Below are 26,136 nucleotides of genomic sequence, written 5' to 3'. Positions count from 1 at the left end.
ATGTATGAAACGTAGTTGTAACAATAACAGTGTTAATTTTATGCTTTTGACATGTTTGATAGTCTATATTTGAAACTGGATAAGAAAAGAAAATCTAATCTTTACTCACCAAGATACTTCCTGTGATAATTAAGTTTAACTTAGTTCTGACTTTGCTTAGTTGTTTAATTCCATTGCAGGATGGGGATAGGAGGGAAGGGAGGGGAAGACTAAGTTGGTTATGGCTAGTATTCTTGGAAAAAAACCAAACACAATTCTTCCCGATGATCTTCATTTGAATACTTTACTTCAGCTAAGTGGTATAAGACGTTAAAATGCTCTTCCCTGCCAAAACCCACTTTGTTTATGGACTTTGACCCTATAGATTGTTTTGTGTTGTTGTTTAGATTCATTTAGTCTTGGCTGTATAAGTAGCCCTGGGATCCTGGAACTTTCCCTTCAATAGCCAGCAAATTTTCTCTTAACACTCTTCAATCTTTCTTGAAGTCAATGGCTAAAATTTTAAGGTTTTAATAGACATAATAGCTGATACATGAAGGAAGGTATAACAAAAAATTCAGGTACTCATTCCTCTCTTTGTGAATTTAGCTAAATTTTCCTTCGTTTTCTTGGAAGTGGATGGGAGCTGAGAGTGTTCTGGCTGGAGCAGCTCCAACATTTCCTAGTAGGAGACCACCAGCTATTTTTCAGCAGGCTCAGTTGACATCATGACATCTATATATAAACTTAAATTTTTATCAAATACTTAATATGTGCTATACCTTTTAACTGTTTGACTCTTGTGCTTGCATTGCCTGGGTTCATGAAAATCTTGAACAAAAATTCTCCTTAGATTAACTTAGGAGGAGCTTTTTGTTAGCACCTCAGTTTAGTTTCTTATATGGCTTCATGATTTTCTGAACGTTTCAGTTCAGAAAGCTGTATTTTTTAACATGCTTTTTTTCTAAATATGAACTCAACAATAAGGGAAGTATATACATTCTACAGTACTAATATGCTAATGTTTATCTGGGAAAAAACCCCAAGGCATTGGTTTTACCTGGTTGGTAGGCTTCTCTGTGGACTTTTAAGCAAATGTAGTTCATTTATTTGGTGTGCCTGACTGTGCTTCAATTACTCAGAAGGTGCTAAATGCTTTAGAGACTACATCTTATCAGAGTAGTTGTTCTAGCTTTCAATTAAATGAGTCTTTTTCTTCTACTTAAGTAAAGTACAGGTTTTTGGATAAGAACCTTGGATGGGTTCTGTCTCATATACACTCACTGTTCTGTAATTTACATAATCCTTTTATGTAACCCCTTTTTGCAGTTACACTGTGGCATATATTACAGTTGAGTTGCTAGTTATTAAATATCAGTACTTAATAAAATCACTCGTCTTTGGTAACTCTTCTCTTTCAGAGAAAGTCTTCTGGTATTAAAAGTTTGACATTTATACTGTTATCTTGAGGTGCAGCAAAACTAAAGGCAGAAGAAAGAAATCTCAGAGATTTGGATAATTTTTCTAGGTAGTCTTCCATGACTGGTACTGGAGTCAGTTGTATAAAATGGAAGAAACTTAATCTCTACATAGTCTCAGTTAAAATGTTGATAACTTTTCTGCTGTAAGTAGAAACATTGAAATTAAAGTAACTCTTTGTGTGACAAGCTAGAATTTATTTTTGCTTGTGGACTGTTTTGATTAGCTGTAAGAAATGATTGACACTGTTGGTTGAAGCAATGACTTGCTAGGGCACACTTAGTAAACCGTGATGCAAAGACTCTGGGACCTATGGGAAGTGCTCCTGAATGCAGTGACTGCACAGAAAGGTCCTTGAATCTTGGCATGACGTGGAAGGGCAATATTGTACCTGTGCTTTACCTAATACCAGTGCTAACTAGCCTGTATAACAAAAGCATAATTTCTTCATTCTTCAGATGCTCTAGCTGTTGTCATAGAAGTTGCAAACCATGCCAATGACATCATGAAGCAGGGAGTAAGTATTTTGACTTAGGAAGCTGTTTGATTAAAACTTTTTTTCCTTAAAAAAAAAACAAAAACAAGGATGCAAGGGCAATTACTTACCTTTCGCTTTTTTTCCCTGTAGGATAACTTTCAGAAACTCATGCAGATTCAGTACAGTTTAAATGGACACCATGAGATTGTACAGCCAGGAAGGGTAGGTCCTCCAGATGGCATTTAGCAGATTGCGGTAAAAGTGCAGCACAGGTGTTACGCAAGTGAAGTACTGAAGCTGACATATACAGAGAAGAAAAATGGTCCATCGCTTAATTAGCCGGTTCTAACAGTCTAATGAATACTGCCTCTCCATATGCATGGTTTTTTTCAGACATTTATCTCATGAAGACTTACCATTTTTAGAATATGACTCCTTGCCAGATCTTGCAGGCAGGTTTTTTTCCTCAAGCTTAACCTTGTATTTGTCATGGTTTCAAGTGCAGGGTGGAAAACCATAATGCAGCCATTCACGCTTACTCTTAGGAAAACCTAAGGATGAACAGCCTTTATCAGAAAGGGAACTTTGAATCCCAAAACTTCTGCAGCACTTTTAGTGTAGTAATAATAGTAGTAGTAGTAGTAGTAATAAATAATAATAATAATAATGATAATGAAAAAGTCAGATCATTTGTATGACTTATGCCCTGAAAAGCTAGGTTTTGAATTGCTTGTTTTAATTTGCTAGGTCTTTCTGAAAGAGGGAACACTGATGAAGCTATCTCGGAAGGTCATGCAGCCACGAATGTTTTTTCTGGTAAGATGCTGTGTGCCTAACACTAGTGTAATTTTAAGTGGTTGAAATGTTCCACCGCAAACATAAATAACTAATAACTTCAGGTAGTGGAAAAAATTACTGGTTGTTGCTGTTCTACTTGCTCAGCTCTAACTTAGAGAGATCATCTGTTGCATGTGCACTAATTTTAATAGAAAACCATTTCTCACTGAAATGTACTGTTTTGAACAATGCTCATTTAAAATTCGAGCACTGTTATGAGGAGACGTTACCTGTGGTAGCGCAAACACAAAAACAGTTTTACTCCGTCCCACTTAGCCGTAGCAGATCTAAAATCTACAACTCTGCTGCTGCTGCTTGCTGCTATTGCAGCCCTCCCTCCCTTCCTCCTCCTCCTCTCCTTCCTCCTCCATCCCCTGCACAAGCCCTGCCCTGCATCCTGAGCAGGGCACTGGGCTGGAAGTCAAGTGCTGGATTCTCTTCCTGCCTCTTCTGCTGTTTTGTTTTGAAACATCTCCGCATCTCTGAAGTTTCTGTTTCCACTTGAACCTTTTGTTTATCTCTTTTATTTAGATAGTAAAACAACTGTTGCCATGTATATAATTTATGGCATTGCTGGTCCACAGTCCTGGCTGAAATCTGTCTTCTAGTTACTGTAGTAGGAATAAATACTTCTCTAGGCAGTGGTGGAGTACGTATTCTAAGCTGACAAGTGCCTGTCTTATGCTCTGGAGATGACTTTGTAGCATATAAAGCACTGAGATAACTGTAAATGATATCAGTTAAAATAATAGTCTCAAAAATCTGGTGCTATCTCAGCTGGACTTCCCAAATCAGATATTGCTCAGATGTTTCTAATTTGAGTGGCTTTGACTTGGATTTTCTTTGTGTTGTTTTTTTGAGGTGGTTTTTGGTTTTGGGTTTTTGTTTTTTGGGGTTGTTTTTTTTTTTTTTTTAGATTTAAAAATGTGCAGGCTAGTGTTTATACCTTTAGACACTTAGGTATAAGTGTCTAAAGTCACTAAATGATTTTTTTCCATTGATCATGTTGTGAAGATTTATTAAGGCTCATGAAACATTTGGTTATTTTGCGAAGAACCTCATAGCAGAAATTTATGAGACAGTTCAATTTTCTGATCTGTGTTTATGTGCAGTAAATGAAGTTTGGATCTCTGTATTGAACAACACAGAAAATAAAAAAAATATAATCTTAATAGTTGTTTAGTAAGTGCACTGAATGAAGCCAAGTGTAGTAGAACAGGAAATAAACAGTAGATGCACATTTAAACTGCTAAAATTCACATAGTACATATGGATAAGTTTGTCTTTATAAATTGCTGATCTTAGTTCTGCTATCTCTGAGTTTCTGGAATGTTTTTCTTTGTTTGAATGGTTAATTCTAATATCTTTTTAAAGCAGTTTGTTATGCAATATAGCTGTGTGCACAAGAAACTTTTTTGTCCTTTTTGACAGCTTGTTCTTTGACATCCGTGCACTGTTTATTCATGTGCCAAATGTATATTTACACAAGGAGGATATAAATAGGCACCTATTGTTATCTAAATTCATACATGAAAATGTTTCTTGGGTTCTAAGTGCAATAATAGGAAGTAGAAGATGTCCTTCTGGACAGTTGATCTCAGTGCTGTATGAGTTCTATACTTCCAGTAAAATGCATCTGAAATTACACATCTCTAAACAGTGTTTAGTCATTAAAAAGCATTCCTTCTATATTACAGTTCAATGATGCCCTGTTGTATACTACTCCAGTTCAGTCAGGGATGTATAAACTCAACAACATGCTGTCGTTGGCTGGAATGAAGGTGAGTCACTCGTTAAAATGATTCTTCTTCCAAATCTATTTAAACTCAGGCCTTCAAATTTTCAAAACCCAGCTGTGTTTGTTTATTGTTGGAAATAGATACTGAAGATGCTTATGCTACAGAGGAATCCTACAGGTTTAATGTTTCTTGCATAATATGATCTGTGGGATTGCTCTCTGTTTCCCTGAAAAACTCTGTTGCCACAGGATCATCTTGCCTGCATTTCATGCAGTATTGCCCCGCTCTGAAATAGTCTGCCTACTTATTTTTTGTATTGTATTTTGTTTAGACTGCCTCACTTTTGCCTTGTTAGTGCTTTTTATTGCCCACACCCAGAGATTAGGCATCTCTGCTAGCTTCTGGTGGATCAAATCTCCATGGTTTATAGAGATCTACTAACTCTGAGGGAAGATACGGGTTTTGTTTCTGAGCCTTTGTGAAAAGCATCAGAATTAAACCCTGAACCCCTCTGGGTAGTGATAAGGGACATGCAGGCCATATGTTGAGACAGTCTCTGACATGACAGTGGGAACAACAAACCATCGGTTTGGAAATCAAGTAACTTGTCTCTGGTCCTGTCAGAGAAAAGCACCAGGTCCAGCTGCAGTGCAGATCTGGCGCCCAGGTCCAAGCTTTTGCAGGCAGAGCTGCAAAATCTCTTCTGCCGGCAGATGTCTCGTGGTGCCTCAAAAACCACTCTTAACTTCTAAACCTTCTTTAAAACTTGGTAGCTCAGAAGGATCAGCAGGGTGATCCAGCCCTTGGGCTATGGGGCAGATGTCCACCCTGGGGTACACCAGTAGGCTACATCTTGTCTTGCTGCAGCAGCAGGAGTGCCTTTTTTTTGCCCAGTTGCAGGAGGTACTTGGAGAGCAATGGGCCTGGGCATGTCGAAGCACAGTGGGAGGTGCCCGACAGCTCGTGAGCTTCATTCCCCTGTACATCTCCAGGGCTGGTGTGGGGCCACGGTGAAATAAAATGATGGGCTGCATGTAATCCTAGTGTAGCTGGGCCCTCTGGACTGGTGTATGATCTCCTACTTCTGAGAGTTTTCTTTCCAATGTACCCCCTCTGCAATAAAAATGTAAGAGATTTTAGAGTAAGTAAAACTAAAGCAACTATAAAAGTACCATTTCAGTTTCAATGTAAAGTTTTCTCCCTTGACTGAAGGTTAAAAAGCCAACCCAGGAAGCATATCAGAATGAACTGAACATTGAAAGTGTAGAGAGATCCTTCATTCTTTCAGCAAGGTAAGTCTTACAAATGAATAATGATTTAAAGACCATGTGATTTCAAACAGGCCACATAAGCTTTTTATAGCTTATTTTCCACTTACGTAATGAAAAGTTACCCTTGGCTAGAGTAATTGCAGAATAGAGGGAATGACAGATGGGTCTCTGAGAAAAAAGTAGGCTTTGTTACAGTTTGCTTTTGTTCACATTCAAAATCTGAATTTGAAAATGTAAGTTTATTTATAAAATGAGCTGGCAGAAAGGATGCCTGGCCAGATGTAGTAAGCACGGATATCATATGAATTTGTAGTCTCTAATACAGTTCACCCTGACTTGTAGGGAAGGCTGCCCATTGTAAAGTGATGGATAGAAGCACAAAAGCTATGGTAAATGTGGCTGGTATTTGAGCAATTTGGGCTAAAGGCTGCAGCTGGTAGGCATTCTGCTGTCCTCAAGAGAGTTAACTGTTAATTAGAGTGAATAAAACTTTCTTGGTTCCTCCTTTTCAACTTAGCTACACCTTCCGAAACTTTAAGTAAATTGAAATATTGTCCCCTCACTGCCTTTTCTTGAGAGGAAAAAGAATTAAAATTGTTTCACTTAATTAATTTTAGGCTTTGCTTTTCAGTACTTTTTTTTGTGCTTACAAAGTTACTGATATGCTCTGTCAGTGCATTAACAGGACAGATATGAAGCATGACAATACATTTTGATATTATTATTGGTAACTTATATAAATTGGAAGGAATCATCCTGGTCTGGTCTTCTAGCTGAAATAACAGGATCTCAGTGAACCTGAAATTATGGAAATGGCAGGAATTACTGGAATGGTGCTTGTCTTTACCAAAAAACAAATTTTTCCATGTAGCAGCAAAAGGATACATGGGCAGTAAACCAGAGCAGCTCTGGTCTGCCTTCACCAAGATGCCTTTAGCAAAGTTCTGGTTTTGTGGATTGTTGTTTTTACTGTGATTGAGTTGGAGTTTTATACGTTCTGACATTTGTGACAGTGCTGATACCAATGAAGACAGACATGTTTTCTCTTTTGTTAAGCAAAGCTGAGCAAGGGCAGACTGCTGCTTTTTGTGTGACCTTGTAAATACTGACATGAGGATGTCTGTACAAAGATAGCAGTATCTCTAGCTGAGGGGTAAACCAAGGTTAACCTTGTCAAAGTAGCTAAAGGAAGTAGCTCAATTGTCTGAGCAGTAGTTATTTATAACAGACTTGAGTGGTTTTGTATTTTTTCAAAAAATTTGAATGTTTCTTATGGTTCTTTTGCATATTGGGAAAAAAAAGATGCATTTCACAGTTTAAGGTATGCTCCAGTATAATATGAGCAGGTCAGTGCTGCTTAGGTGCCTTGGTGACTAGGTGTCTCACAGATTCGTGAAGACATTTATGGGATTGCAGTAGGCAATGTGGATTTATCACTGTTTGACTTGAAACAGCATTTCACTTTTAATTCAATCGTTTTAAAAAATTGTAAAAAATCAATGGAACTTGTGAAAAGTTTATAATTTTGAAATACGACCTACGTATTTTCTACAAAACAGGATAGACTTGTCTTTTTGAAGAACTGATTAAGTGGTAGATTAAAAGCAACTCCTGTGAAATACATGCTGATTCATAGGGGAAAACCCCTATTTTTATATATATATAAAAAACAGTCCCATCAAACTGGGCAGAGTTTGTGACGTGCTTTTGTCTTGACCTTGAAATTACTGGAATTACCCTGACATTACCAGCTAAAGCTGCTCTGATTTGTTCTTTCTTTTTAAGTGTTGTTGACCTTGCATCTTTGGAGAGCGTTCAGCTCTGTTATTTTTATGCTTGCTGGAAGCTACATGTGTGCAAGAGCCCTAAGTTACACAACAGTGACAGAGAGAGGTTGCATTTGCTGGGGATGAAGGAGGTGCTGGGGGCCCCAGGTGTAAATGATGGTTTTCAGCTTGTTATCTGTCTGTAAGCGAGACCTAGGTCTGTTGTGGTGTAGAAGGGAAAAAAGTAAAAAATTACCAGCAACAGGTGCTTGCATATATTTTTTCCCAATTAATTATATTGTTCCTAGTGATAAATATCCTGGATGTGAAGAGAATCAGTGTCTTGTCAATACAGACTGCATCTTCCTTTTGATGATACCTCATTCTAACAGTTTCTTTGCTCCTATGTGGTAAAAATCTCAATTACAAAACTGTTCAAATTAATCTTACAGACATTAGAGCCAAATTTCACTTCTGTGTTTTTTCAAATAACAAGCATTATTTGGCGGTACACCAAAGAGATTCTGAAATGATCCTGCGGTCATGGGAGGCAATTAAGCTGGTGAAAAATTGCTAGTAGTAAAAAGCAAGCAGTTAATAACAGAAGTATAGATTAATGCCTAGACAAGAGTCTTTGTCATTCCATGTTTAGTTTTACTAGCTGTGATAGTATTCTACTTTATCTAGCCCTGGTCGAGGTTTCAGTTTTCCTGGGCTATCTGTAGGAATGTGTATTGTTTTACGTGGTACAATGTGGAATTGTACTAGAAATCTCTTAATCAGAGAAACGAGTTAGCACATCTGCACGATACAGCACTGTACAGAAGTAAAGCTTTGGTCCTGAAAACAATAGTCGTGCCAGCCTGACGTGGTCTGAGGCCAGCTGGCCCCATCCCCCTCAACAAGGCTAGCGAAGAGCTACCCCAGGCAGACACAGCCACATTGCTTCCCCTAACATTGAGATAGCTCATGCAAGACTAGCTCAGCTGGGAGAGGTGCCCTAAGGCTCTGATCCTGGAAACAACAGGGATGTAGTTCTGCGAGCCCTCCTGGGACCACTGAGCTGCTTACTCTGTTGGGGAGCTGCAGTGGGTGGTCCTAGCACAGACGTGTGCCAGCAATAACAATTGCTGGGGCTCTCTGCAGTCCTTTTAAGTTTTCTAGTGTTTTGTTAAATCTTAGATAAATAAATAAACAAAAAGAATTTATGAACCTTAAGAAAACGCTGCAATTTTAGTAAACAAAATGACTTTTGGAAGGATGCAACAAATACTGGACCTGCAGCGAGGGAAGCGGTAGGGCTGTGCGGCTGTGGGGGAGGCTGGGAGTGACAGCAGAAGAAACGCTGCCTCTTTTGCTGCAGCAAGCCATTAATCAATTCAGTTGCCCATGGCATCCCCTTTGCTCTTAAATTCTGAAGGATTGTAAACAAGCCTAAAGGCTAGCACTAGCAAGCCTACCAAGTGTGAGCTCCCTAGCCAAACACGAGGGCATAAGCCATGTAGCTCATTGTGCAAGCAGCCCCATCTGTAGCAGTCCCCCACATTACCAGGGGAGGCTTAATCTCCAAAAACAGTGCCAACTTTAAATTTAATTATTTAATATAGTTTTAGGAACTCAATTAAATGTAACGAGATTTTGAAAAAGCCAAAGGAGTTGATCAGAGTTAGGAACGTTACATAGCTAATGCAGACCAGTTGCTCTTACTGGATGAGGAAGCAAAGGTAAATAAACTGAACAAAATGTTCCACTCAGAGTGTGAGATACTGGGACAGACGATAATATATTGCTTTGCCCTTGCTTGTATCTTATTTCCTCTCCTTTTCTACTGATACTGCTGGTGTGTGCACTAGATAATTTTTTTTCCCCTTGTGCCTCACAGGCTTCCCTCATGTTTAGCTTACCAGATTTGTCCTCTCTTGATTCTGTGTAATACTCAGTTTCATCCAGTTCAAAACTCAGGCTTGAAGTATTTTCCTTAAAGGTTCAAAGATGATCAAAGCTTCCAAATTCACCCACAAAAGCCATTAAACAATAATTGGTTTGCACACCTAATTTCTGTAACTCATTGCTTCCTCTTCCCTAACTTGCCTTTTTATATACTCATCATGTTCAATTCCTTGGTTTAAAAAAAATTAATTTTTTTGATACTATTTAAGAAACGGAGAATAAAAAAAAATGTTGGCTGTTGATACTGGTTTGACATTGAGAACCCCTTTTTAAGCTAGCATGGCATCTTAAAAAGCAGTCTAGCTGTTCCTCTGCCACAAAACTGATTTTTCCTTCCTCAGAGCACCCTCCATGGTGCTGGCACAAGTAGTTGTTCAGCTGCATGATGAACCCAGTCAGTAAACTGGTCCAGAGGAAGGGCAGGTCGATGGCTGGCTTTAATACGGATTTGTTTCCCAGTCCAGCGCAGTGCCCTTGCAGCCCACGGCGGAGCCGTGTGTGTCCTAGCACAAGGGAGAAAATAAGACCTAGTGGCTGAGAGGGAGCGTAGTAGGCTGCTCTTTGCTGCGGCAGCAGCATGGATTTATGTTATATGAAAATGGTGGTGTGCCCGCGGCCCGAGGAGGTGCTTTGGCACTGCACGTAACCCAGTATAGCCGCAGGCTCCCGCTGTGCCAGGCACTTCTTGTTCTCCCTGCTCCCTGTGCCGTGCCACTGCAGCCTAATGCATTCCTTGCACTTGATTAGTGATCCGCCAGCTGTGGGATAAAAAGACACAGTAAGCTCATCTGTTTAGCTCTTTGGGTTAGCTAATCCAATGGAAAAAATTGGAAAAAAAAATTATTTCAAAGCAGCATGACCTGGTAGGAGCAAACAGTCAGGAGCACAAGGCTGGGGAAGAGAGAGCACATTTTTTGACAGAAGCTCAGGGTTTCACAGGGTTGGATATTACAAACTGCAGCCTGAGACACAAGGAAGGGAGCGGGGAAAGGCTTGCTGAAATTTCAGAGTCTCTCTCAAGAGGGAGGTCCCATGCCTTTGTTCTGTGGAGCACCATTTACACCAGTGTTACTCAAGCTATTCAAGGGTCCGGGGGGAAGGGGGAAGCAGTGACATAAGCCTTGAAACGATCACAGGCTGTTTTGGAAGGAGGAAAGGGAGGGAAGGAACCCACATTATAACAGACACAGAAATCTTTTCAGTATTAATCAACACGAATAACTGACACAATGCAGGCAGCTGAAAAAATAATGCCTGTTTCAGTAGGCACTGGAGACTGAAATTGCAAGAGAGTTAAGTCAAAGTCAATGTGTAATAAAGCTAATGGAATTCTAATCAACACTTGCTTCTTAGTTTTAAATGTTAATAATAATAAAATGATTTTTTTCTTTACTACAATAGTTCTGCTACAGAAAGAGATGAGTGGCTAGAAGCTATCTCCAAGTCAATTGAAGAATATACGAAAAAGAGAATCACATTTAATCCTAGCAAAAGTCTTGAAGAGGTATGTCACACCATTATTGTTGATTTGTTCCCTTCTTGAATATAAAGTTTCTTTGCAGGTGTTTAGAGAAACAAGAAGCATTCCATGATGAATAATAAAACAGGATGGTAAATAAGTGAACAGATGATAGAACAGAATATTTCATAATGTTATCTACTTCATAAATTTAAAATTATTTCCTTCCCAAAAACCCAAACCAGCTTTCTCAAATCTCTCTGTAATCTTGTGAACAGAAAGATTAAATTAAAAGATTTAAAAATATAGCAGCAATTGATATAAATAGGCTGGTGAAGCTTGAAAGTCACACAGCTGTTTGGAACTGATTAAACTCAGCTCTGTCTTCAGGCTTGCATTATAATGGCCGCTGATGAAATAGTAGATAACATTTAAGACCATGACTATTTATCAGAGAAGGCTTTCCAACATAATTAGTTAACCTATAATCACTGATAAATACTAACATTATTTCTTATCACTGAATGTAATAGTATTCTGCCTGTGGTCTCTCAGGCAGATGCAGAGAAACAGGAAGAAGATAGTCCGCTGGGATCAAAGGCTCCGATCTGGATCCCTGATACTAGAGCCACTATGTGTATGATCTGTACAAGTGAATTCACATTGACATGGAGAAGGCATCACTGCAGGGCATGCGGAAAGGTTGGGCGATTTCGTGATTACCTGTTCAGTTAGTCATTCAGGTTCCTTGTGTGACAAACACAAATGCAGCCTGATTGCACCTAACCAACTCTTTTAAGGGAACTCTGTAATATGACACAGTTATATGGATTAAAAACATGTTGGGTGGTTTGTTTATATTTTTGGATTAAGGTGTTATGACAAACCTGTGTCCAACCTTTTAACCTGTTACATGTTTCTTATTTTGTATTTTGGAGTACTATTCACAGTTGTCTTCTGCTTCTGTAATTACGTAGTACAAACAAAGAATGTTAGCTGAAATGAGAGGAATATCTTCCTCACTCTTTTTCGTAAGATAAATAATGATTTTGTTTTTAAGTTAGTACCAATCTTATTTTATATTTAACACTTATGAAAGGTATATCTAATAAACCTTCATTTTTCTTATTTTAATCAAGTGAGAGTACAGAATTAAATGCAGTTGAGACATCTGTGTTGTGGAGAAATTGTCAAGAGAGCAATGACTATTTTTAGTTATTTCTTTAAAAGCTTATGATTTAAACAGTTCAGTAACACAGTAGGCTTATACTACTTTTCATGGATTATTATCGTTAACTTACTGACTGGTGTAATTCAGTGATTTTTTTTTTTTTATATTTAAATTTTTATCATTTAGAGGAGGAAAGAGCAGTATGTCGAACATAAGGACATAAGGAAAAGCCAAGGTCTTAAACCATTTTCAATGTAAAATAGTGCCTATTTCAGGCTCTGTTATGGGATTAACAGAACTGAAGTAAACGTCTTTGAGCATTTGGTGATTCACAAGTGCACATCATGTACAATAATGCTTTTATCTGTTTCCAGATTGTCTGTCAAGCTTGTTCATCAAATAAACATGGTTTAGACTATATGAAAAACCAACTAGCAAGAGTATGTGATCATTGCTTCAGGGAGCTACAGAAACAAGGTAAAGAAAATCTGCATAAACTGTCTCTCTCATTTTTGTGTACCTTACTAATATGGTATGTCCATGCCTCATCTTTACTACTGGGTTCAAGTGCCTAATTCTGCTAGTGCCTGAAAAGCGTTAGGCATAGAATCATAGAATCAATTAGGTTGGAAAAGACCTTTAAGATCATCAAGTACCACTGTTAACGCAGCACTGCCAAGTCCACCACTAAACCATGTCCCTAAGCACCACATCTACACCTGGTATTTAAAATACCTCCAGGGATGGTGACTCAACCACTCCCCTGGGCAGCCTGTTCCAGTGCTTGACAACCCTTTTGATGAAGAAATTTTTCCTTATATCCAGTCTAAAGGCATCTGAGGTTGTAAGAGTCCGAAAAAGTTTCTGTGGAGTAAGTTAGGAAATGAATTTGCAGAATTCCTTCCAGAAACTTGCATACATTTTCCCTGTGATAGTGACATGTAGCTTATGCTGCTTTCTTTTTGAGATAACTAATGTTACATTGCTTTTCATTAATCACAGGATGCAAGTGTACGTTAAAGTCCTTGCAGCTTATCATGTCCTCCCAGTGGGTTCATGTGGGCTTCTACTCTCTGTAGCTTGTATGCCTGTAAATTTCATTTTTGCCAGCCTTAGCTGCTGAGATAGCTGAAGTTCTGGGATTCTATAAAGACAATAGGCCATCATCTTACTGAAGCTGAGTCTCTTCAGCCTCAAGCCTTGGCTCATCTGGAATTCAAGAAGTTGGCATACCTGCACCTCAGTTCTGAGGGCAAACTCTTAATGGTTGCCTGCTGCCCACTGGCAACACGGATTTCAATGTAAAACACCATCACTAGAGCTATTTTCATTGAAACACTTTTAGATAACGTGGTACTACTGATGCATGACAATAATAACATTTGCTTAGAGAGGAGGTCCAGGGTCAGTTTTCTTCTCATCCTGAGGGAACTAAATCCATCTCTTTGAAGGAGCTTCATATCATTACCCAGAAATGAATGTAAAAATCAATGGGGGCACCTCTCACTGAGGTGGGAATCTGGTCCCATCTCACAAGACTTGCTCTGAATTCTGTCTCTCTCAAAGACCCTAGTACAAAATACACAAATGAGCCATACGCAGGGACTGAAGCAGTTTGCTGCCCTTCCCTCTGGCAGAGGCTCCCGTTCAACACAAGCTCTCTAGGGTATCAGGAAATCTGTGATGCCTCAGTGAAATAATCAAACTATGGCTTCCAGCATGCTCGGAGGGGCATTTGTTACGGGGATGTAGAAAGCAGCATTGACAGCCCTTGACGTGATGGGAGAGATGGATTGCCTGGACCACCTGCAGGTCTCTGCACTGGGCACTAGAGGCTGCTGTGCTGCAGGCAATTACAGGTGCTTCTAGCTGTGAAAAGAACTGCAGAGCAGGTGTGGTACAGCTGGCAATCCAATTACTCTCCTGCTCTGCTCATTATTTCAGAGCTTCATCATGTTCAGGAACAACTCTAGAAGAGGAGTTAATGAAGCTTGGGGCAGCCCTACTCTTTCCAGGCCAGGCTGGAAAATAGTGGTGGGTGTTGCTAGAAAAAGGGGATTTAAGGGAGTGAGTGAAGTGTTGCAGAAGTCTTCCAAGAGAGATGAAGGAACTGCCTGTGGCAGTGGAGAAAGACAGTGTGTTCTTTGGAGATGGGAATCTCCAGAAGTGTGTGTGCGATGGCATGGTGCTGGAAGAGCAGCTCTACAGCATCCATACTGAAAAAAGCTGAGAAGATAACATGTATAGAATTGAAGGACAGAGTTGGGGAACAGAGGTAAAGCACAGACTGAACTGGGGAGGACAGGTCTAAAAATTTAGTGTGGGTTTTAAGACTTAATTTTCATCCTGCTTATGGGCAAAGGTAGTTCAACATCACGAAAACAGGCTTTGAAAACAAACAAGACTAATTTGTTTTTGTTTTAAATTTCTTGTGGTTTTTTTAGTCTGATTGTGATTTGTGGGATTCTAACTCATGCTATTGATGATAATACTGAAAAGTTAATTCAACACTGAATTTAATGTGATTAGGTGTTACTACTGGAACAGTGTAATCAGAATAAAAATGTCAGCTGTTTTTAAGGAAAAAAAAAGTCCAAGAATCATTTGCTGTGTTTAGTCATCTGTGACATGAAAGCAATATATTAATCATATGCATTTTAGATAACCAGTGCACTCCTAAGAGCGGATCCCCTGTCAACCATAAATCTCCATCAAGTGCCTTGTCTACAGTGTTGCATAGTATTCCCTCTGGAAGAAAGCAGAAAAAAATTCCTGCAGCCCTCAAAGAAGTAAGTGCTTTGTTGGTAAAAAGTAATGCCTTGTTGGTATTATATCATGAGTATTAACTCATATGAAAAAAATAATTCCATATTTTAGCCATCTTCTCTAGAATCAAAAGTCAAAATTCACCTGTAACAGTGGTTTGGGCCTCAGTTTTATATAGGCAGGGACCTGAACTATGAAGCAGTGTATAACTGCATAAACACCTGTGAGACTGTGATTCAGAGTTGGAATGGTAATTTCTTTCTCGCTTCCCTGTGTTTCAAGGGATTGTGATTTACTGCTGCACCAACAGTCAATGAGAAGAGTCCTACATGAACTCAGCTCTTGGCTTATGATTAGAAAAGGCAGAGCTAAACTCTACCTACCTACACTGGAGGTCTTGGGAATGGCAGGGAGTAATTTTCTTCTTACATAGGCATGTGTGTTCTCCAGCTGTATGGGCTCCTCAGTGTTTCAGCCCTCTCTTGTCCTGTTGGGTCCAATTTAAGTTCCAACCTTTAGTGACTGCAGAAGCCTCTCTTCCAGACCAGGTAGATGATGGCAGACAAAATTGTTTTTCTTTCAGCCATCTGAGTTAATTAGCAACACTAACTTGAGATGAGATAAGAGTTTGAGCCTTTGACAGGACAGGGCTCTGGAGATCTGTTTTTTAAAAAAGCTGTACTGCAAAAACGTGGACAGATACATACATACTCTTGGGGTTTGTTTGTTGGTTTGTTTTTTTTTCAGGTTTCAGCAAATACAGAAGACTCTACAATGAGTGGCTACCTACACAGATCTAAGGGCAGTAAGAAACCATGGAAACACCTATGGTTTGTTATAAAAAATAAGGTGCTATACACATATGCTGCTAGTGAGGTAAGAGACTACATATTAGAAATCAAATACCCAATTATACTGTCTTTGTAACAAAATTGTTTATGATCTAGAAAAAAGCTATAAAATTAGATCACCTTCCAGTAATTGATCTGATTGCATTTTAGTATTTTGAAAAGGCACAGTGAGCTTGGTACCATAATAAGCTTTGTACCTGGGTTGTTCCTGCTGTAGTGCCAACCTTTATTTTAGAACCTTCAGAATTATGTCCAGAACCTGTGATGTTATTTCCACCACAGCATTGGCCATAGTAAAAAAACCAAGTAGTTCTAAAAATATATGAAGTAGTTATGTACAAAACAATTACTTTTTCAAATATTTAAAAAATATTTTAGAGCATTTCTGCATTTCCTTCTGGCAAAGGAGACTTTGGCAACGGTAAAGAAAGGCATATTAGTCTGTAACAGTCCCCTTAAATTTTCTCTTACTTGGCCTCTGCTGAGATGTCAACCTTCCATAGTAGCTTGAGTTTGCAGGTTGCAATCACAAAATTAACTTTTTTCTATTTTCTTTAAACCAAGAAATATCTGTCCTTATTTTTCATCTTGATGAGCCATTGCAGGAGACATTGTTTAGAGAGTCTAAAGAGAAGGTCCAGTGTGGCCTTAGCCAGGAAAACCCACTTAAGCTACTTACATTAGTTCCAAGTGATACACACATAGTGGTAAAAAGACCACTTTATTAGTGGTACAAAGACCTAAGATAGTAAAACAGATTGCTAAGCTTTACTCCACTGTTTTCCAATATCAAGAAATGCTGCTTTCAGAGGATACCCTTGTTTCAATGTAGAGGCAATTACCACAGTCTTCACCTGATGTGTGTGTTTATGTATATTTTTTTTAATTATTTTTTCTATCCAGAAGCATTGCAGGATCCTACCTAGTTACAAAACGCTGTTTTGTAACTTGCACAGGATGAAAATACTTCTTTTTTCCCCTTCCAAAAATGCTGTGCACTGTATTTATTAATTAAAAGACAAGAGTATTAAAAAAATGAATTAATTAAGATGAATGAGGGAGAAGGTTGCCTTTTTAGACAGGTCTTGAAATTAGTTGAAGAGAAGATTAAAAGGTATAGCTTCTCTTGCTACTTTTTCCTAGCCAACCACTTGTGAACACTCAGCAACTTTTTTTCCCTATCCTGTTAATTTTCAACAACAGAAAGCAAAATAAGTTTAGCCATCAAAAGTATTCGGAGTGTGACTCCAGTGCTTGAGAACATAAGTTACATCCATAGCTCCACCTTTTAGCGTACTCGGTGCAGCTAAGAGCATCCCATATCCCATTATCACTTTTAAGACACAAAAACTCGCTGCTACGATTGTTGGAGAGAGCACTGGGCTAGATGGACCCTTGGTCTGCTGCCAAGGTGGTAGTCAGCCTTTTGACATAGAAGTCTTTACCAGGCAGAACGATGAGACTATACAGTGAAAGACAAGGTAGATGTTATCAGGGTAATAAAAAGAGGAACAGCAATGTTGAAGGCTATGAGGTTTTGTTATTTTCTGTCCCCCAATTCACGCATGGAGACTATAAAAAGCGGCATTTTGTGCATGACTACTTGTAACAAGTTGTTTGTTGTATGAGCTGTTGCAATGGTATGGTGCATGAGTAAAGTCTAAATGCATTCCTTAGTATGTCCTACAAGCTCTAATTTTGTCTTGTTTGCTTTTTTCCCCGTAAAATAGGATGTGGCAGCATTAGAGAGCCAGCCTTTACTTGGATTCACAGTCAGTGAAGTAAAAGATGAAAACTCAGAGTCTAGAGTGTTCCATTTACTGCACAAAAACACTTTATTTTACATATTCAAAGCAGATGATCCCCATTCAGCTCAAAAGTAAGAAACTATTTGATTTCTGTTACTTTTTTCTAGAAAATATTTCAGAAGTCATGACTGTTAATATTTGCAGATTAAGCAACATACAAAAGATGCATATTATATAATATGTAAATAAAACTTAAACTTCTTAAACACAAGGTCCTGGTTTCATTAGGACTTTTGAAATGCTTTAAATGAAGAAGCAGACTGTCCTCTGCAACAGAGTGAATGTAAGAGAATGGAAAAGTCTAAGATAAAATAAGAAATCTTTCTTTTTCCTAGCCCATTCATCTATCCCTGATCTGCTTAAGTGAAAATTGAATGTTACCTTTGGAGAAATCCAGAAAACATGTTTTAAAAGTTATGTGTCCCTTTTTTATTTCCAACTGTAAATTTTAGTTATTTTTAAGGAATATATGGCAGTGAAAAATAAAGCAAACCCTAAAAAGTAAGGGATGGGATTTTGAAGTATGTGTGCAGATGTGCATGAGCACCTAGGCACGCTTAATATGTTCAGACCAAAAGTTTGAATTTAAAGAACACTCACACAAGCTGTTTCATTTCAGGTCCTCCTGATGCATCTGAGTTTGGAGTCATATTTATCAATTTATGTATTGTGCGTGTTTTATATAAAATAACCTAGAAGCTTGGTCATTAATCAGTAGAAAACATTTGCTATATGAATCATGGAGTAAATGAAATGAGCATGGAAGCAATACATTTAAGTTATCTTGCCTAGGTGTCTAGCTTATCTGACTGGTTTCACTGCACTCTTCACAAATTAATTTTACATTAATAAAATAGATTTCATGTGCTAACTAGTCCATTATTAATCCTTAAGCATTGCAATAGCTGCAGGTATTTGTGCAAACTAGGGATATTCTAAAAAATAAAGTTCCCACGACAACTGAAAATTTTGAACAGCTGAGAACATGCTTAATGACACTTCTCTACAAACAAAATCTGGACATCTTTATTTGATTTTGGGGGATATTTTGTCTTGCAGATGCACACAAATCTTTCCTTGTTAATTAAGATACTATTCTCTTGTTTCTACTGTGTCCTCATTTGTAATATATAAAACAAAACTAAAAAATCCAAGGCATTCAATAGCTATGTTTTCCTATTCAGACAATGGCTTTTGTCATCAGTAGGAAAACTTGAAATCGGACACACTCTATTTTACTAGAATAGATAGGAATAACATTAAGTACCTTAAATTGCAAGCTCTCTCCAAGTATTTAATATCCTTAGGAGATTTATGCTGAACCTCCAGAATTTATACTGCTTTGATAGCATTAAAAGAAAAAACAAAGAACATGCTGTTGGCCTGTTTACATCAGTGGATACTACTTTTTTCCCCTGTTAGGGCTAAAGAAATGCCTGATGTATTTGTTAAGTGCAGTAATAAATTTTAAGAGATGTTTACTTTTTGATGAGCTTTTAAATTTCCTAGTCTGGTACTATGTTCAGTGCATAAGCTGTTTATGAATTTGTTTTATTGGTATTCCATTTTAGTTATTTTTAATGAATATATGGCAGTAGAAAATACAGTGAGCCCTAAAGAGTAGGTGATAAAAGTTTGACTTGTGTGTGCAGACAGGCATGAGCACTTCTGCGTGCTTAATATGTTCATACCAAAAGCTTGAATTCAAAGAACATGCACAAAATTAAACACTCAGGGCAAGGAAGAGCCAACATCTGTGACCAACATTTAGATAAGGTGTGAATACTAAGACAGGTTTGAGTTTCCATGATAAAGACAATTTTACAGTCTTTGTCTCATTCAGTTCTTGCAAGATTTTCACTCAGGAAAAATAAATCATCTGTGTGTGGGCCCCCTAACTTTTAAATGCACACAGTTCAGTCCTCAATCAGAAGACAGAATTATTCCCTTTTTTACTGTACCTGTCAGTGTACCATCAGAGTGCTTCAGAAACATTAATTTTTGCAGCATCCTTGAGAAAGTGAGGATGTTTATCCTCATAATCAAGTAGAAACAGAAACCACAGCTGTAGGGGGTAAAAGTATCTGAATATCAACTTTGAATTTTCAGTTTCATACACCTCGGATCAGCTGTTTGGGACTTCCCCCCCTTTACATATACTTGTATTTTCACAGGTACAATGTGCAGGGTATATGTCAATATGTGATTCAGTAGAAGCACATATTGCGTGTGTGAATACAGGGAAGTTCTGTCACCATGCGACGGCACCGTTCCTCCACCCCAGCCCATGTGCCCTGTGGCTTCCTCCCTGAGCCCCACTAGACCTTCGCTAATGCCCTTGTACCAGCTGCAGAAGCAGAGTGCATGGCTTATGCAGATGGCCACCTCAGTTCTTGTAGTGTCCCGATTCATCCCAGGTCATGTTTGCAGTGAAATAAGAGAAGGGAGTGTCGTTTTGCTTTTTTAAAAGGTATGCGATCATGTTGTTAAAGTTGGCAGAACCTTGGCATTTCCTGCTTTTTGAGCATTTGATTCCCCGGCTTCACTTGTTCTTTATGCATGTAACTTCAGTATGGAAGAGGTATGGAAAAAAGTTTCTATCATCTGGCCTTGTACTGATACCTAATACGCCTCTAGCAAGCTTTGTATGTTTGGACTCACTGGATAGATTTCTGGCATTTGCACTAACAGACCAACTGGTAGTGGAAGTATGGTTTTACTTCTTTTGTGAACCTGTAGCTAGTCACAGCAGTGTGATTTGTACTTTTACCAGCAACTTCCTAACAGTGTTTCATTTTCTAATAGGTGGATAGAAGCTTTTCAAGAAGGCACTGTATTATAGCTGCATCAGCATTGTGTCTGCAAGTGTATAGGAAAATGGCCGAGGATGGTGGTAAAACAGAGTACAGCAGCTGTTCAAAGAAGCGGAATCCTGCCGTCTCAATCTACACAAAATTGTATATTTGTCAGGATTAGGAGTTGTTGCATTTTTAGTGTAAGGTAATTTTTTTTTAAGAATTGTGTGTATTTCTGTGTTGCTACAAAATGTGTTATTTATTAAATTCCAGTGTTTACTTTAATGGTCAGAATTATTTGTGAGGTCTGCATTGAGGTCCAAAGTGCCCATGTCTTCAGAATGGCAAGTGGTTTGTCAACATATTCCTAGAATTTGTGCTTTTTCTTAAAAACAAAACAGAACGAAACGAAACATCTGTTGCAATTGTACAGTTCCTCATGATTTGTGGATAGGTCTTGAGTTGCTGATTCTCACTTTGCAATTTAGCAAGAACAGATCAGAATAGGAATTTCAAAGGTTTTGGATCTTTGTTGGCTATGTAAACTCCTTTATGAGAAGTTATACAATATTGCTGCTCCTTTCCTTGAATAGCAGTTGAAATCTTTCATACCAGGACATCAAAACTGTACAACAAATTCTGTATCACAGAAGCAACTACAAAGTACAGTTCAATTATTAACAAAGAGAAAAAGGAAAAATATTTTAAAACAGACTTTGCAATTACAGAGATAAGGCACTAGAGCTTTTACAGTACTACAGATGCCAAAGAGACTAAATGAGTTATCTTCAAACAGTGGCAGGATATACTTTCTTTTATGTTTCCAGTACTAATTTAAAGCAGAGTAAAAAGTACATTTTTGATATACAGAGAAAAGGTGAAATATCTTATTTGTTTCAAAACTTTGTGTCAAATGAGTTCTGTATGCAGTATGAAACACTGTATAAACTGTTGTTCAAAGAACATTAAACAAGTATATGCACCCCGTTCTCCTAAAATTTTCAACTATTGTATATTTAAATATTATGTTTAAACTGGAATTGCCATACCAAGAAAACCCAGCTTTTTTAGTGCACATTGAAATGTATACCATTCTTTTGTTTACACTACGATTTGTTCTGTTCAACACTTTAAAACACAATTCAGTTTTAGGTGTTCGGGGTTTTTTTTCTTTACGAAAATTGTCAGTATACCTCATTAGGAAATAGTTACTGATGATTCTGGTGCATTTATTCTATTTAACTTTTGAAATTTTTTTCAACACTGTAATAGCATAAATGGAACTAGAACTATGAAAAACACATGCAAGGAAGCCATTTTAATGTCAAATGTGATGCATATGTAGCCAGTTAATTTCACTGTATGAAACACTTTTCTGTAGTCCTCTGAATCAAGCTAGTTGTGGTAACAGAATTAAGAGCAATTTACTTTTAATTAATAGTTTGAATCCATGTTAATAGCTATTCTATGGCCTCACAAAGGAAAGAGAACAGATGGTAGAACAGTTAGTAGTCGTCACAGAAAGGCCAAGAATGAAAATGCAAACCAAAATTCTCTTATTCCCTCAAATACCTCAAGATCAGGTCTAAGATACTAACATAGCTCTGAAGAAGCTTGATTTTCCAGAGCTGCTGTTAAGTTAGTAGGGGGCTTGGAAGCTTAATGCTTAATATTAAGTATACAGGTAACTTCATTTACTGCAAGCATTTCAGTAGAGCACCTTTCTGAATCAGGGACTTAAGGCCGTAGGTCTGGCTTCCCTCATGAACGTTAGAGATTTGACCAGACAGTGTTTGAAATTCAGTAGAGTCTGATCAAAGCCTTTAGTCTCTTTTAATACCAACTTGATAAATGAGTATTTTTCTCCTGTTATATATAAAGGACTTTTAGTTAATTTTAAAAACCAGCTGCTGACTGAAGCCACGTAAGCTATTAGCATGTCTCTTCAGGGTGATTTCTGACATGTTTTTTACTGTTTCAAAACCAAAACTGATACCAATGTAACACAGATGTGATGTGGCTCTTCCAGTTGGTATTATCAAAGGGAACTGCTTCTTAATATTTTTATAGGGACTAGACACCAACTACGATGGAAAGCCATGAACCGGCAAATGAACCAGAAATTTGGCTAGGAGCAAGCTAATTTAATTTCAATTTATCATTTGATATTGATCTTCTGGCTGCAAAACACAGCAATAAAAGTCAAAACACATACTGAATAAGGTGCCCATGTACTGCCTCATGTGTGGCGTCAAACTACCTCTCAAGGATTTGGTGCAGAGTGAAAGAATAGTTTAAAGTGTTCTGTAAAAATCAGACGACTTCTTCCAGAAGCAGTTGATCGATGAAAAAAATCTTACTGTGGCAGAAATAATTAGAATGGAGCCTTAAAAACAATAGTATACATATTGCAGTCTAATTCTGTGTGAAATAAATTGTCTTTGTAATCATGTTTGAATATGTCTTTCCTCTTTCTCCAGAACTAGGGCTTCGTGTCATAGGACGAACCCACAACATAGGCATTTTCATAACATTTTCAGATGGTTGCTTTTCCAACTTACCCCATTTCTCCAGCTTGCCTCCCATTTTGATTCATTACCATCAAAAGTAAAGTATTCACTTCTTGATTTGATTAAACACTAAAACAAGACCAGAAGTTTTTCAACACCTGGCTACCTCTTCTTATAAGTATCTATAGTTAATAATTTTAAGATTGGTTAGTAGAGTACGAGACAGACATTAGCATTGCATATTAGTTCTAGCATCTTTATTCTTGGATAAATGAAAGGTTCTAGGATCCAGAATTCTCTTTAACTTAAAACTATTTTTGGTGCCCAAAGGACTTAAATGGATAGCTGAGCAGCTATGGAACATATCTTACTAAGTATTTTTTGTGTGTGGAAACTTGGTTATTTGATTATGTACATTACATCATAATGTAAGGAGATGTTTGGAAAGACACATTCAATGCATTTGTTTGCTGTAACTGCTGTCCCCTGTATTTACCATGCAAATAGGCTTTTATTTGGAGCAGTCCTAAATTGTACTGTCTAAATGAAAGAACAGAATCTTTATTTTGTAAATGAAAACAGTTTAAAGTTGGTGTAAATATTCCTGTGGATATGTATAATTTTTGTATAAATAAATTCACACTAGTTGAGTCTGCATTTTTTTTTTAATACTTTCAGGTTTTTATGTATTATGTAATTTGTGTATTCATTGATTTTTCAAATAGTAGAATTTGCTGCCATTATCCTGCACATCAGTCTTGCTTTAAAATTCCTACTGTGTCTTGCCCTTAGGAACAGAAAACAGCCTGAAAAGGTAGGCTGTGTGCACAAGGCTGACAGTGCTGCTGGCTCTGCCCACCTGAAACAGTAGTTTTAAGTGAATTGTCTTGCTCCTGTCAGCCAAGGCACTACGTGCTCTCATTACTAAAACTGGTGTCTTTGCCACGAAAATTATTTCCATCTTCCTGCCCACCTGTCTTTCCTTAGCTGCCTCTTGCTGTCTAGTTCTTCACTTTATGTCCCCTTTTCCCCAGCCCCACAAGCTAAAAGCCCATGCCTTCACAAGTTCATGACGTTTGTTTTCTGTGAAGCCCTCCCACACCAGGTGCAGCACCTGTGCTGGAATGCAGCTTACAGACAAAGCACAACAATCCAAAAAATTACTCCTGAGCACGTAAGTCCAACCTGTACGACACCAAGCAGTGGGGTTTTATCTCCTGAAGCCACCTCCCAGCCCTGGGAATGACCGCCCGTCTGAGCTTCATCAGCCCAGGAATGAACCAGGCTCCCTCTGCCAGTGTCTTAATTTTTGTGCAGGTGTAGGATTTTTACTCATCTCCCTTTCTTCAGCCACAAATATGTGAATTTACCTATCCCCCAGTGCTGTAGTACTGTTTGTCTTTTGAAGAAGAAAGTAATCCCATCATCCTGCTCTTAATGGTTACTGCATCTGATAGGCTAATTTTTAAAAATAAATTCTGTAGCACATTGTTGTGGATAGACATACCTATGGCATAGAAAGCATCCTAAGAAACCATTATTCTGAAGAATTAAAGGAGTTACATCTATGTGAAGGTCAAGTGAAGGGTGTTACACTAATAAATCCTTTTGCAAAATCTAGTTCTGCTGTATCTATTAACGTATGCCGGAGTCACACAGTTTCTGCTGGCATAAGTATTTTAGCAGGGCCTGTGAGGGAGAGAATAAGTCTGTCAGGTTAGTTATGCTGCCTCCTTGTACTTCTCTGACATGTTTGAAAGCAGTTTTTTCATAACTTGCAGAAACAGCATAAAGGGGTTTGCTTCTCTGCATGCTTTTGATCAGGATGTCTCTCTTGTAATCCTGGCTGACACAGCTCCATGGACATGCCTTGGTAATACAGATCAAGTATGATTTGGGTCACTGGCTAAGAAAAAAAATCAAAACATGTTTTATTTGCTATAGCGATGTTTCTGCTCTGTTGAGGGTATCAGAATACTTGTGTGAAATAAGGTTTGGTGCAAATTCCTTGGTATTTGTTAAATTAAACTGCAATAAGCTCCTTCATTGAGAAAGTGGATATGCAGCTCAGGCTAGTTTGGGAAGTGACAAGTGACTGTAAATTGAGAGTGCTGTAACATTTAACAGTTGCAGGAAATGATTACAAAGTTAATTGCTCCAATTTAAAAATTCTTCATAAGGTTCATTTGCACTTGGCTTTTGGGAATGCATTTGATCAAAAAGCAAAAAACGATGCTTCAAAGTACTGACTGAGCTAGTGGTCTTGAGCTGGGGTAGCTAGATGCAAGCGCAGCAGTAGGACTGGGCGTGGGAAAAAAAAGCAGTAAATGAATTGGCAAGAGAAGAACATGAATGATTTATGTTAACACAAATTGCTTGTATTCTTTGGGGGCTTTTTTTAATTTCTCTGCTTCTCAGATGTTCATGCTTAAGTCATCTGATTTGGTAGAAATTGCATAAAATGGTCTAAATGAATTTCAGGTAATGAAATTTTGCATACAGCCCTGGTGGCCTAAATAATCTTGAAGTTCCTGCTGACCTTTAACCACAGCTATACAATCTTCGTTGAACAGACAGATGAAGAGGGGGAAAAAGGGACATTTAAAGTATAAAACAGTTCCTTAAAATCAAAGTCACTAAAATAATTGGCGTAAACTAATTAGCTAACACAATTTTGGTCCAAAAGAATGCCAAGACATAGCCAGAAGAGCAGTTAAGTTGGTCCTTTGGCACTTTTTCCAAAGTCCTACTCCAGCAGGGCACGCGCTCATTAGCAGCCAGGCTTCCCACGGTCTTCCCAAACCCTGTCCAGTGTTGGCATTTAATGAAGCCATTTGCTGCTGCCATGCTGGCGGAGAAAGACAGCTCTTTCAAACACCGCTGGCTGAACGGCTACAGCAACTGCGAGGGCAACTCGCAGCCTGATGAAGCGGTTTATGTCTTCGTTGTGCTGCACGTTTCACACCGCATCTGCAAAGGCTCACCTATGTACTCGCCTCGGTGGGAAGAGCCAAAAGCAAACGGTTTTCCGCCCTGGCGAAAGCCGACACATTCCCGCTTCCTCGCAGAGAACAGCAGCGGGGATTTGGAGACTCGAGTTCTCCGCAGGATAACAGGATAATGCCCGCGGGGCCGTTAGAACGACTCGAGGGAGCTCCACCTCAGGCCAAACGCTTTATTCAGGGCCCGGCCGGCTGCCACCTGCCCGCGGCACGCCGGGCCCCGCGGTTCATCCCCGGTGTCAGCACACACGCTCGCCCGTCCGCGCGGACAAAGG

The 26,136-nt window shown here is 38.5% G+C and overlaps 1 protein-coding gene across 1 annotated transcript in view; it reads left to right on the top strand.

Annotated features, from left to right (window-relative positions):
• LOC104620582 (FYVE, RhoGEF and PH domain-containing protein 6-like) overlaps positions 1 to 20,396 on the top strand; it is a 48,423-nt gene extending 28,027 nt beyond the window's left edge. The window contains exons 9-20 of the mRNA XM_010286852.1: positions 1,917 to 1,975; positions 2,087 to 2,158; positions 2,684 to 2,752; positions 4,471 to 4,554; positions 5,725 to 5,804; positions 10,901 to 11,003; positions 11,514 to 11,660; positions 12,504 to 12,606; positions 14,791 to 14,918; positions 15,643 to 15,771; positions 17,477 to 17,625; positions 20,360 to 20,396. Of these exons, the coding sequence (XP_010285154.1) occupies positions 1,917 to 1,975; positions 2,087 to 2,158; positions 2,684 to 2,752; positions 4,471 to 4,554; positions 5,725 to 5,804; positions 10,901 to 11,003; positions 11,514 to 11,660; positions 12,504 to 12,606; positions 14,791 to 14,918; positions 15,643 to 15,771; positions 17,477 to 17,625; positions 20,360 to 20,396 (1,160 nt within the window). The remainder of the gene's footprint in view (positions 1 to 1,916; positions 1,976 to 2,086; positions 2,159 to 2,683; positions 2,753 to 4,470; positions 4,555 to 5,724; positions 5,805 to 10,900; positions 11,004 to 11,513; positions 11,661 to 12,503; positions 12,607 to 14,790; positions 14,919 to 15,642; positions 15,772 to 17,476; positions 17,626 to 20,359) is intronic.
• The last annotated feature ends 5,740 nt before the right edge of the window (positions 20,397 to 26,136 follow it).

The sequence above is a fragment of the Phaethon lepturus genome, unplaced genomic scaffold (genome assembly GCF_000687285.1).
Source record: "Phaethon lepturus isolate BGI_N335 unplaced genomic scaffold, ASM68728v1 scaffold17025, whole genome shotgun sequence".
Taxonomy (NCBI): domain Eukaryota; kingdom Metazoa; phylum Chordata; class Aves; order Phaethontiformes; family Phaethontidae; genus Phaethon; species Phaethon lepturus.
This window is presented reverse-complemented; position numbering and strand designations above follow the sequence as displayed.